Source organism: Eriocheir sinensis, chromosome 12 (assembly GCF_024679095.1).
Source record: "Eriocheir sinensis breed Jianghai 21 chromosome 12, ASM2467909v1, whole genome shotgun sequence".
NCBI lineage: Eukaryota > Metazoa > Arthropoda > Malacostraca > Decapoda > Varunidae > Eriocheir > Eriocheir sinensis.
In genome coordinates, this window is record NC_066520.1 from 20,499,994 (window position 1) to 20,512,641 (window position 12,648).

General features: G+C 43.3%; 2 protein-coding genes and 1 long non-coding RNA gene across 4 annotated transcripts in view; 2 read left to right on the forward strand and 1 right to left on the reverse strand.

Moving 5' to 3' along the window:
- The first annotated feature begins 89 nt into the window (after nt 1-89).
- Nucleotides 90-9,527, forward strand: LOC126997590 (THO complex subunit 1-like). Of its 2 annotated transcripts, none has more exons than XM_050858762.1 (15): nt 90-406; nt 1,156-1,261; nt 2,021-2,213; nt 2,574-2,753; nt 3,406-3,533; nt 3,992-4,147; nt 4,554-4,693; nt 5,085-5,208; nt 5,637-5,762; nt 6,199-6,323; nt 7,303-7,452; nt 7,897-8,044; nt 8,306-8,560; nt 8,783-9,001; nt 9,215-9,527. In XM_050858762.1, exons 1-14 carry the CDS (start codon nt 285-287, stop codon nt 8,945-8,947), a joined length of 2,118 nt encoding a protein of 705 aa, XP_050714719.1. In that variant the 5' UTR covers nt 90-284; the 3' UTR covers nt 8,948-9,001; nt 9,215-9,527. The 2 variants fall into 2 exon arrangements, with proteins under 2 accessions (XP_050714719.1, XP_050714720.1); XM_050858763.1 differs by having other exon boundaries at nt 93-406; nt 6,211-6,323.
- The window catches only part of LOC126997593 (uncharacterized), a 25,410-nt gene continuing 20,049 nt past the window's right edge, over nt 7,288-12,648 (reverse strand). The window contains exons 3-4 of the long non-coding RNA XR_007752212.1: nt 8,280-8,503; nt 7,288-7,435 (exon numbers count right to left, since the gene is read on the reverse strand). This is a non-coding gene — a long non-coding RNA (uncharacterized LOC126997593). The remainder of the gene's footprint in view (nt 7,436-8,279; nt 8,504-12,648) is intronic.
- Nucleotides 12,096-12,648, forward strand: part of LOC126997589 (serine proteinase stubble-like) — a 19,163-nt gene continuing 18,610 nt past the window's right edge. The window contains exon 1 of the mRNA XM_050858759.1: nt 12,096-12,607. The gene's annotated coding sequence lies outside the window, so the exon portion shown is untranslated. The remainder of the gene's footprint in view (nt 12,608-12,648) is intronic.

The window sequence follows — 12,648 nt, forward strand, 5'->3', positions numbered from 1 at the left end:
TCTTTTGGTAGTGAAGTGTCAAAAAACATTAACTACGATGCTCTGACCATGACGATCTAGTAAGGGTGTGTGGGAGGGGGGTCCAGCTGAAGGTCGGGGAGATAGCCTTTGCAACAGCCTCCCCTCTGCTTCCTCTTATCTATTCTTAGGTGATTGTGGTCCACTTCTTTTATTACAAGAACTCGTACAGAACCCGTTAATGCTCATCAAGTGGGGCCGTTGTAAAGGCCGCCGCTAGTGCACATCACGTCAACAAACGAGACCCAGACCCAATCACCACCGCCATGGCCGCGGACTCGAGCCTCACCTTCCAGCGGATTTTCACGAGGGTTCAGGCCACGCTGCCGCAGTGCATCGAGGGCGTGGACTCCCTGCCCGTCACCTCCATCTTCTCCACCAGGATCAGGTAACGGGGGGCGCCGCGCAGGGTCATGAGGGGTGTGAGGTCGGGGCCGCTCCATCCTCTTTTTCTTCTGAGGTTTTCCGCTTTGTATCGCTTCTTGGGTCCTCATTGGTACTTTTTTAGACTCCTATCGGACTTCTATCCTTCACTACGGACACTTAGTTACTTCACTGTGCACACTTATACACTTCACCTTGCAGCTGGTCTTGAACTTGAACTTGTTAACATAGGTGACTTGGCCTTTCCCCCTTCTTTTTCTTCTTCTGAGGTTTTCCGCTTTGTATCGCTTCTTGGGTCCTCGATGGTACTTCTTTAGACTTCTATCGGACTTCTATCCTTCACTAAGCACACACTGTTACTTAATTGATCACACTTATACACTTCACCGTGCAGCTGATCTTGAACTTGAACTTGTTAACATAGGTGACTTGGCCTTTCCCCCTTCTTTTTCTTCTTCTGAGGTTTTCCACTTTGTATCGCTTCTTGGGTCCTCATTGGTACTTCTTTAGACTTCTATCAGACTTCTATCCTTCACTATGCACACTTAGTTACTTAACTGATCACACTTATACACTTCATCGTGCAGCTGATCTTGAATTTAAACTTGTTAACATAGGTGACTTGGCCCTTCTCCCTTCTTTTTCTTCTTTAAGCTATTTCACTTTGTGTCGCTTCTTGTGTCCTCCTTGTTACTTGCACTGAAATGTTTAAGAATATGACCCTCAATATCCAGCAATTACTTCCTTCCCCAGTGAGACAACCAAGCACTGCATTGAGGCTGCCATCCGAAGCTACGTGACGAGGAAGGTGATCGACGGAGACAAGACCGATCTGACCACCATCACCGCCATCACCACAGTCAGTATCCTTCGAACATATCCTTGAGTGGGGAATTGGTGACTGTAGGATTGGTGTAATTGGTTCACTTCTCTTCTTTTGTTTGATCTGTGTTTCTATGTAGGTCCTCCTCTTTTTTTATTTTTTTTTATATAGCAAAGGAGGCAGCTCAAGGGCAATAAACACAAAAAACAACTACAAAAAAGCCCACAACTTGCTGCCCCAACAAAAGAAAACGGAACGAGAGGACAATTTCCTCACCGTAATACACCTGCACTCTAATTTTCATGATCAGCCTCAGCCACAGTAATGCGACCCCACCCCTCACTAGTTCCATCACCAGTCAGTAACCATTGTCCATGTAACTGATGACTGTATTTTAATTCCAAGCTCTCCCTTACCCAGTGTCAGTTAGTACCAGCTCAGAAACCAACATCAACCTCGCAACTGTTTTTTGCCCTCGTTGATTTTCATACCTGCATTATCCTGACAGTTTAGTTTATGTTCCATTCAAGGCTGGGAGTATTGGCCTTGTAACAGCAGTCCCTGATGTTGCAAAGTCTGGGTCTGTTACTTTCCTCTTTTCATCTAGAAATTTATGTATTAGTCTTTTTGTTTCTTCACCGTTTTTATCTTCAGGTAAGTATTCCTCGATATCTTCTTTCTCTTCTGTATGTGTTTGTTGCTTCATTATATTTTCAGTTCTTGTTCTTTCTTCTTGTCCTCTTCAACTGCCCTTCTTACCTTAACCATAACAACCCTTCCAATTCCCCTCCACAGATTTGCATTGATCTTGTGAGGCATGAGCTGAGTCTACCAACCTTGCCAGTGCTGGTGCTAAGCGATGCCTTCGACACCCTCACCATCAGCCAGGGGGAACAGCTCTTTGCCTTCGTTGAGAGCCACGTTGGCGTCTGGAAGGAGGACACGTTCTTCGCCCCGTGCAAGACCAGCGTGCTGCGGATGTGCAATGGTGTGTCTGTGTGTTTGTATCGCATTGGTGTTTCTTTTCAGATTGGTGTATGAATGTAAGGGAGTAGGTATGTATTGATGATATTGAAGATGGGCGGAGGAGTGCGGGAAGTCTTTCATCCTTATCTTTTCTCCCAGTCTTGCTGTGACATATCTTTTCATGTCTGTGTGTGTGTGTGTTTGGGTGTGTCCGTCCCCCTAACATTCGATCATACTGAATACAAATACTCAAACTTCGCTTCAATGAAATCTTGGTGCACGCAATGCCTGCCCACCACTTAAAGGCTGAATCACTAAAGTAAATATGGCTGGAATTAAAAAGTAGTACTATTTAATTTTATTCTTTTCTCCACCTGTCCAGACTTGCTACGACGCCTCTCGCGCTCCCAAAACACCGTCTTCTGTGGCCGCATCCTGCTCTTCCTAGCACGGTTCTTTCCCTTCTCGGAGCGTTCGGGGCTCAACCTCGTCTCTGAGTTCAACCTTGAGAATGTGACGACCTTCACAAATGTAGAGGCGTCGGAAATGGAGGATGATGAGGGTGAGTGGCAGGGATGGTGAACATGTATTATTCACCATTATTCTTGCACACCAATCAGGAAATACACCAGAAATTTTTTTTAGATTATTGAATCGAGATACAAATGCAGTTGAAATATCATCTGAAGAAAGTTTGCATAATCAGTGTTGCATCTTGACAGTTTTGTTTTAATATCTCAACTCCTCTCTCTGGCAGCCTTTCCCATTTTTACATGAAGTTGCTGTTTCTGTTGAGTGTCTCCCATAGTCTTCCCTATCAAATGCCATATTCTCCTTCCTCCATCCCCTTCTCTTAAGTCTGCTTCAGAGGAGTCCTTCCACTTTGGTTTTGGGTATCTACTTTCCTTCTCTTAGTGGTTCAACATCCAACACTCTTTGCCCAACATATACGTATTCATTCTCTCGCCTCTTTGTATGTCCTTATAACCTCAGTTGGGCTTCTTGTATTATTGCCAGCATTTCTCTTTAACCTTTTCATCCCATCACAAAGGAAGACAAGGTGGGTATCATTCTCCTACATCTTCCCAGTGGCTTGATTTCCAACTCTCTGCCAAACAAACTCATTCTCTCACCTCCTCACATGTCCATATAATCTCAATCAGGCTTTTTGTACTTTTGTCTACTCTTAACCTAACTCGCGCACCCCACAACAGAGGAGGATAAGGGGGGCACCACACCACGCCTGGACTACACTCTGTACACCAAGTTCTGGTCGCTGCAGGACTTCTTCAGGAACCCCGCACAGTGTTTCCAGAAGGCACCATGGAAGGTCTTCACTCTGGTATGTATGAGAGTGTGGAAGGGAGGGACAGACAGACCCAGCTGTGAGTTTGAGAGCGAGTGTGTGTGTGTGTGTGTATCTATTCTTGGACTTCTCAGTTTTTGCATAAATAGGACTGACTATCATTGTGTAGCCATTTCACTGTATAATTTAACCTGTGCCACACATGTTCTAGTTAATTTGTAGTCAATAAACTATCTTATCTTACTCTCCATGTGGGTGTGGGTGTGTTACAGATTACCAACTACACCCGCCTACATGCATTCAGTAATTCAAGATTCCTTAAGGGTATAACGATGAACAGATGATGCAAGGAAGGCATATTTAAGCATTCAGAATGGTTTTGTTACTGCTCTAATTTCTGCTCATGCCAACCACACTTATCACCGAGGTTATGAGACTATACTAGGCAAGGACACCCTCTCCTCTGACCTCGCTAACCTCCATCCCTCCATCAGTACTGTGGTGACGTGCTGGAGGCCTTCAAGAGCTTCAAGTTGGATCACCTTCAAGGTAGCAGTGGCGGGGCGGGAGCCAGACTCTCTCGTTCCCTTTCTGAGCCTGCGCCGGATCAGGAGGCAGCGGCAGGAGATTCAATAGCCTCTGAACACCAGGTAAGGATAAGGAAAGGGTTCGGAGAGGGTTTAAAAGGGCAGCTGTTTGTTGTTGTTCTGTCATATGAAAAGAGTTGTGTGTTGTGAGGAATTGTGGTATGTCATTTAACCTTTTTTTTCCTCTCCTTTATTTTAATTTTTATTTATTTATATTTTCTTATCCGCTGTTGTCATAAGGAAGGGTTTGTGTGTTGTGAATCTTAGTATTTTTTCTTTTATTTTTTTTTATTTTTCTGTGTTTGCTTATCCACTTCTCAACATCATTACTCAGGGTCTCTCTTTGTTTCCTGGTCATTTTTCCTCATCTTTTTTTTAAATTTTGCTGTTCCTTATTGTTTATTTATCATTGTGTATTTTCTTATCCACCTATCAGCATCATTTCTCAGTGTCTCTCTCTTGTTCCCAGGTTGACCAGTACTTCGCCAAATACCTCACCAACCAGAAGCTTCTCGACCTCCAGTTCTCAGACACCAACTTCCGGCGCTATGTCCTACTGCAGGTGCTGATCCTGGCCCAGTACCTCACCTCCAACATCAAGTTCAAGCAGTGAGTTATGCAGTTCATCTGGACTCCATGGCACATACCTACTGAGTTCATGTTTTTGCGGGCAGTCTTTGTTTATGAAGTTTCTGCTGTCTGTGAAAAATTTGCGTTGTGTATTTACTTATTTATAGTATACAGGGCCTGAGCTATACTCGTGTGGTTCCATCTACAAATCTACATTCATCGTTTTCCTTAAATTGCTGCACATTTTTTGTCTCCACTGTAATTATGTGGAGAAGAAGTATAAAAAGGATGTGATTGACAGATGTAAGACAAACCATAAGCTGTTCTCTAGACTTTTAAACCAAAACATGAGTGAAGAAAGTGTAACGCATTTAAAAGAGAGTAATCTAGTGTATGAAGAACCGAGAGAAATTCAGTCATTGTCGTGCAGGGAGACGCTGACAGAGGACCAGCTGGCGTGGGTGAGGAAGACTGAGAAGCTTGTTTACTCGCTGCTGGAGGAGACGCCGCCGGACGGACCCAAGTTTGTCTCCACCGTCAAGCATATTTTAAAGGTGCGTGCGTATGTGCTTAAAAGGTTTATCAGGATTGAGTTTAAGTTTGTATTGCCCCACATTTTGATTTCCTTTTATCATGCAAATCCTTCTTAAACTTGTGTGCTTTACTTTTGACACATTCCATTCAGTAAAATATTTGATCCATCATTTCAAGGTGTGTGTGTGTACAGCCATAGGGAGATGTATAGAATCTCTCTCTCCACCCCCACCCCCCCCCCCCACCCCCTTTTTTTTTATGTATGTGTATGTGTTTCGTGTTTCCTATCCAATACAACATATCCATTAGTCTGTTTCTGTGTGGTAACTTCCTAGACATCTTCATACATTTTCCAGTCAATACCAGGGCAGTCTGTTGAACCTTACAGGCCTCCACACCCCTTTTTGTGTCATGGTAGTGAAGGCAGTGGTGTTTTGGCTCATTCCAGAGGGAGGAGATGTGGAGCAACTGGAAGAACGATGGTTGTCCTGAATTCAAGAAACCCGAGAGTGGGAAAAACAGCGTCGGTGGAGCAGGCAACAGTACCGGGAAGCAGAACGGCAAGAGTGAGGAGGTAATGTTGCTGTGCTTCGCTAATGCTTTTTTTTCTTTTTCCTTTTATAGTAAGAAAATCCAGATCAAAATGAAACTTCCGTTATTTGTATTAACTTATTTATTCTGCCAACACTTCAGAGGAAGCAGCCAGCAAAAAAAGGCAGAAGTATTAGAGTATAATGGACTATATAATGTTTAGACCTGTTTTTAGTTGTTTATCTCTCATAGCTCATTAGTATAGCAATTTTTTTCATGGTAGAGGAATCTTCTCAAGGGCAAAAACAAAGGTAAAACAGAACAGCCCACTCAGCACTGCTCATATAAAAGCAAATAGAGAGATCAATGCTGGATCTACATTCTCTGCATACTACTACACGACCTTCTTTTCTGTCTACATTAGGCACACCCTTGCTCTATACTGTGCTCTGTGCATTCCCTTCCTCTACATCCTGCAGGGGGCATTACAGGTGGGGAAGGAGGACGGGGAGACGCAGCATTCCCCAAGGAAGGTGCGTCAGAAGAGGAAGGTGGGTGACCTGATCAAAGAAGCAGACTCCAGGGGGAAGTTCACCATGGGCAAGTAAGTGTTTGCACAACTGCCCTGGGATAGTGAAGACCTGAGCCAGAGAACGGATGGGGCTGTGGGTCAGAATAAGGTAGGGGGTTAGAGTGAAGAAGTTAGGTTAGGAAGGATGTAGTATGTGATTGACAAGACAGTAAGATATTAAGGAGTAAGATAATAAATTGATGGTTCACTGTAATAAGCTATGGATGGTAGTTTTACACAGATGTTTTAGGTAGTGTGAGGAAAAAGATAGTAGGGAGTAAGATAGCTAATTGATGGTCCACTATGATAAGCTATGGGTGGTAGTTTTATATGGATGTTTTAGGTAAGGTAGTGCAAGGAACAGCAAACCCTCTGGTATCCAGGTTAATAAGAGCCACGGGGGCACCCGGATATGGTGTAGGTTAAGTCTATGGACCTGAAAACCCAACTTTCGTCTACCGCATTTAATATATCACCAGCACAAGCGTTAATTACCCTGTTAGGAGCGAATCTTAACAACACACCCGCGTCCTTGGGGCCATGGCGGGTGCTGATTTAATCGACCTCTCTTTCGGCCACCTCTTTTGATTCTTTTTTGTGGGAGCAGCGAGTAGCGGGCTTTTTTATTATTGTTAACCTTTTTTTGTGCCCTTGAGCTATCTCCTTTGGTGAATGTAAACAATGGCATGCAGGGTGCTTGTTGTGTTGTGGTGTGCAAGGTAAAGACAATCTCTTTACCTTGGTGGTGTAGTACGCCGCCTGGACAGAGCTTAGAGGCATTGCACGGGAATTTTTTTAGATTTTTAAGGGAAAAATAACATTTTTTAAAACTCCTGGATACGGGCGAGGTCGGATACGGTGCACCCGGATAACTGAGGGTTTACTGTAGTTGGGGGTAAGATACCTGATTGATGCTCCACTGTAATAAATTATGGTTGGTGGTATTACATTGTTCACATGGTGGCTCCTATTTTCCCTCCCCTCTCCCTGAAACCCCCGCACAAACACACAGTGCGGAGATGACGAGGCTGTGGAACCTTCACCCCAACAACCTGGAGGCGTGCAAGATCAGTGAGCGTGACTTCGTTCCTGCCCTCGAGACGTACTTCACGCCAGCCATCGAGCAGCTGAGCCCCAAGGCGGACCTGAAGGAGGAAAAGAAGTGAGTCATTAGATAGGGTCTGACTTCTGGCTGCTGACACTGATGATAATGATAATCGTGATAATGTTCTGGCTCTGGTATGTTTTATTATGGGGATTATGAGTTTTGTATCACCTTTACATGGTTAACTTTTGCAGGTTAAGGTATTATTCTTATTATTGATGTTCATGAAAGAGCATCAAGGGAAAACTTTTTAAACTATTGACCCAAACAGAGTCCCCTTGATGAGCAGACATGGATACGTAAAATAAGACTGTGGTAGTAAAGGAGAGGAATAAAAATCAAAGTGGGGAGGGAGGGCAATGACTAAAGGGTTAACAGGTGGGTGTTGACTTTCGTTTTTAACTTATCAATGTCAACAAGAAAAAGAATCCCATCTCTAGCCCCGTGTCTGTTAATCTGTTATCTAGACTAAATCGCCATGTAATTTTCGTCTCATCGCAGGTTGGTGAACGACAGCAACTTTGGGTGGCGGGCGCTGCGTCTCCTGGCCTGCCGCTCACCACACTTCTTCACCAACTCGGCTAGTCCCATCGCAAAGCTGCCTGAGTACCTCAACACCATGATCAAGAAGCTGGCCAAGGAGTTACCGGTGAGTGCATGTGTGTGTGTTTGTATTGGGAATAGCCTCTTTTTCATCACTCTTTCAGTCTGTATTAGTGGACCTGTTCTTGGCAGTGTCTTGATTAAATCTGAACCTCTCAAACATAACTGAATCATCTGAAATTATTGAACTTAGCCAAATCATCTGAATTAGTTTCACTTTGCTAAATCATCCTCTGAATTTATTGAACTGAAACTAATCGTCAAAAATAATTCTCTCTAACCAGTCATCCTCATCCTCTTCTTTCAGTCCCAGTTGGTGGCAGACATCAGGGTAGAGGAGGAGGAAGAAAAGGAGGAGGAGAAGGTGATCCCAGTGCTGGAGCAAGGCGAGGGGGTTAAGGAGGAGGAGGATATGGAGGAGGAGACGGGGGATGTGGAGGAGCGGCCAGAGGTATGCGCTATCACCGAGGATGAGCAGCTAGCCCTTGCCAGGCACCTCGACACTCTGGGGGGAGACAAGTGGAAGGTGTTGGCCAAAAAACTCGGGTTTCAAACTGATGAGGTGAGCAAGTGTGTGTATCTCGTTGTGAACATGATTATGACTTGGCCCTCCATAATGGTCTAAATTCCAGATAATGATGTTTTCTACTCCCTTTCTGGCTGGAATCCCAAGAAGACTTATGAACCTGATAAGCTCTTTTTCTATTGTTCTTAAAAACTGTCTCGATAAGATTCCCTGAGTGTTGTCTCATATCTTACACAACACTTCTTTATCACCCAACAGATTGAGTTCATTGAAAAGGATAAATCCGAAAGTATCACTGAGCAGGCAGCCTTCATGTTCAAGCTCTGGGTGGATGGGGAGGGGGATGAGGCCAACAAGGAATCGCTGCTGTACACGCTGGAGGGGCTCGAGATGCAGGAGGTGGGCCAGGGAGTCTTCACGTGAGGGATGCACTCTGCATTTCACTCTGTGCTGGGTTATGGATATTCACAAGAGAAGGTACAGTCAAATCACTTTTAACAACTGAGTTTGTAGTATGTCAACTTAACTCTGAAAATCCTACTGCTATCTAACTCCATCCCAGAAATGGAACTAAAGCCAAACTAGTCACAGTACTGTTAATAAATACTAATATACTACTTGAAAAATCTGGTAAAGGTGTTATATTCACTGCATTGACTGAGCGTTTTTAATATTAGCCTTTGTTTTCAGGGGCTGGTTCAAGAGGCGGTCCAGTGAGGAGGTGCCCTGAGTAGCAGACTCCGTGTTGGTGCAAGACAAGGTTCTCATTTCTTGTCGGTCACCGCACTGCCACATAGTTGGTCATTTTTCTACGAATATTTATCACTTAGAAATTCAGTAATGATGTACAAATTTATAGAGCATTTTACTCATTTTTTTCACAATTGCATAAAAAACAGCTTGCAGGCTGAAGGAGGACAAAGTCATTAAATTATTTAATTTCTCTTAGTTTAAAAAAAAAATCTTTGTAAATGACTTCTGGATAATAAAGGTCACTTTCTTATGGTTTTCCATCACTACCCTCACCCTCTTGTGACTGCCATGAGGTGTCTGAGCAAGCATGACACTTTAAAACAGAGGTATGACAGACACATGTATAATGTATGAATTGGGTGGCATGTCTTGGGAGGCAAGGTCATCATTGAAAATTACCTAAACCTAACCTAACAAAACCCAAAAAAGTTACCATACGTCTTGACTCGGAAAAATCATCTATTCTTCCTCACCAATGAGACTTTCTATATAACAAAGTGAAGGCTTTCTTTGTTAGTTTATGCTATTAGTTTCTGGATATCATAACCATTTTCAGTAGACAAGTCAAACTCAAGCATACAAACACAGTGTACTGAAAACGAATCAAAGCCCCGCTGCCAGACAACAGGCGCCACCACCCTTGGAAAAAACTGTCGTGTGCATCACTAAAGACCCAAGTACAGAGTGCACACTGTCAAAAGTAGGAAGATGGAGGAATTCGACAATTTGTTCCAAGAGGATGACTACAGATCACCTGTACTTAATCCTTTGTATATGCCCCTCATCCAGCGGCAGACAATTTCTCTGTGGCAGGAGTTGTGTTTACAGTTCGCATGTATTAGTTCTGAGCCAACTCTAATTTCCTCCTTGTTTTAGCTTGATGTCAACTATAATATTGCAAAAATATTTTTTTCCTTGCCAGCACATGATGATTATGTTAATAGATAATGCAAGAAACGCACTAACATATGAAAAAACAGCACTGCTCCGGGATTAAAGTCAGCCACGAAATAGTCGGACAACGCTGCCTAGCAATCAAAAAGATGCCTTAAGTCATTTTCAGGCAAAATGACAAGAAAATAAATATTTCTTAAAACACCACCAACTTTCTGCATCTCAAAGAGCATTATATTCTATATTTTATTCTTCAAAATAAATTCCTACGGGAACTTGACTGCTGTGGTGCTGTGGTTACTACTTGCTGATTGGCCGATGAAAAGCGTTTGCCTTTTGGGCACGTATGGTTCTGCTTGCGTTTGACTTGTCGGTGACACTACTGAAAATGCTTCATGTGTTTGAAAATTCCCTAAACTTAACCTAACCTAACTAAACTCTGAACAGTTACCATACGTCTTGACTCAGAAAAATTGTCTTTTCTTCCTTACTAAATGAAACTTTTTATATAGCATAATGAGTTCTTCCTTTGTTAATTTATGCCATAATTTGCCACCTATCATGTGTTAGAAGATGCCCTAAATTCAACCTAACTTAACAAAACCACAAAGTTACCATACGTCTTAATTTACTCAGAAAAAACTCATCTATGCTTCCTTGCTAATGAGACTTTCAATACATTAGCGGATTAAAGGGGGTTCCTGGGCTCCCCTCATGGTCCTGAGCGGATACAGAAAAACTAACTCAAAAGCACACATTGGCTATAACAACAAAACTCGCGGGAGCAGGACTGCCGAGAATGGAGAACCGGTAATGCTAATGCCCCTTCCACACGCAAAAATCCTGCCATCGCACCCCCCAACCCCACCCAAACTTTGTTCCTGGATCTGCGCCTGTTTCTATATAACAAAGTGAAGGCTTTCTTTGTTAATTTATGCCATAGACTTCTGGATATCATGTGTTTGAAAATGCCCCCAAAACTTAACCTAACCTAACCCCTCACTCCGGCTACAACCCCTCACACCTCCCTCAAACCCCCCTACACCTCATTACAGTCCTCCTACACCTTCTTCAGTCCCCTTACATCCCCTTTCAAGACTTATACCTCCCTACAGCCTTTCAGCCTTCTACGGTAAGTACTACTGGCATACCTTGTACCCTGGTAAAGTAAAGGTAAAGTCATGCATATTTCCCCTCCTTCCTGAAGAAATGGATGATATTAGTAATAATAATAATAACTATCAAATGGGGCTGTCATTTTATTATTTACACCGGCATCCCTGTTCTATCACCATTCACAAAGAGTAACATTACACTTCCATAGTTAAAGCGTCAGTATAGTGGTACAGGCATCGGTGAATCTGGTAATGACTAAAACTAAAAGTGCCTCTGGTCAACAGTAAAATGGAAGTAGATATTGGCATACTTTGTCCCCTGGTAACAAGAGCATTACACCATGGAGGTAGAATTGGTGCAATCGACATCAACCCTAAAAAAGTGAATCTGCCGAACTCATTTTTAGGGTCGCAAGGTTGTGGACACCTGCCAGGTGTCAGAGGTTGTCAGGTCAGGCTCCCCCTTTATAAAGGACTCGGCCAGGCTGTCAGGTGTTGTCAGGTCAGTACAGTAGTCAATCATACCACCATCATAACGAATTAATTAATGAGAGGGGGGTCTGGAGTTAACAACTAAGGTAGTGGACGTGAGCTCTCACCCGGGTATCCCTCACCTTGCGGCCCTAAAATGACAGTTCGGCGGCTTCACCTCCCTGAATGTGATTAGCGGGCCGTGTCGACTCCATCAATTATACCTCCACGCATTACACTTTCCATAGTTACGTAAGGTATCAGTATAGGGGTGCAGCCATTGGTGAATCTGGTGATGAGGAAAAGTGCCTGGTCAACAGTAAAGCAAAAAATACTGGCATACTTTGTCCCCGGTAATAATTCAGGAGATGTGGGCTCTCGAATTTCCAGGCACAAACTATTTTTTTCTAGGTAAAATGTGGTGCTTTTTCAAGTGGAGATAGTCTTTTTTTCCGGAAACTATTAGGAAAGGGGCTATTTCAATTTTCTTGATCAAGTCACAATCCTAATATTTCCGGAAAAAAAACATCTCCACATGAAAAAAACACCACAAATTACCCAGAAAAAAATAGTTTGTGCCTAACCTAACCTAACCTAACCTAACCTAACCTAACCTATCCTAACCTAACCTAACACTACTTACGTACTGCTTAACGGCAAACCAGCCCGAGGCCGTGGCACTGCTTCTGCGACAATCAGTCATGCGCGGTATGTGATAAAGGGAGGGTGTATGTCTCTCGGGGTCCAGGAATAATTTTTTTTTTTATGTATTTATTTTTTTTATTTTTTATGGTTTCCGGAAGTGAACAGGGTCTACACTATATACTGATACAGAAATAATGCAGAAAACGTGAGTATTAACGGCGGTAGAGAGAGCCCATACCTCCTGAA

Bases quoted from the DNA above. Each gene is read 5' to 3' on its own strand.
- LOC126997590 (XM_050858762.1), top strand. From the start codon at position 285: ATGGCCGCGGACTCGAGCCTCACCTTCCAGCGGATTTTCACGAGGGTT. The intron at 2,754-3,405 runs GTGAGTGGCAGG...ACCCCACAACAG, and splicing joins GGAAATGGAGGATGATGAGG to AGGAGGATAAGGGGGGCACC. The intron at 3,534-3,991 runs GTATGTATGAGA...TCCCTCCATCAG, and splicing joins CATGGAAGGTCTTCACTCTG to TACTGTGGTGACGTGCTGGA.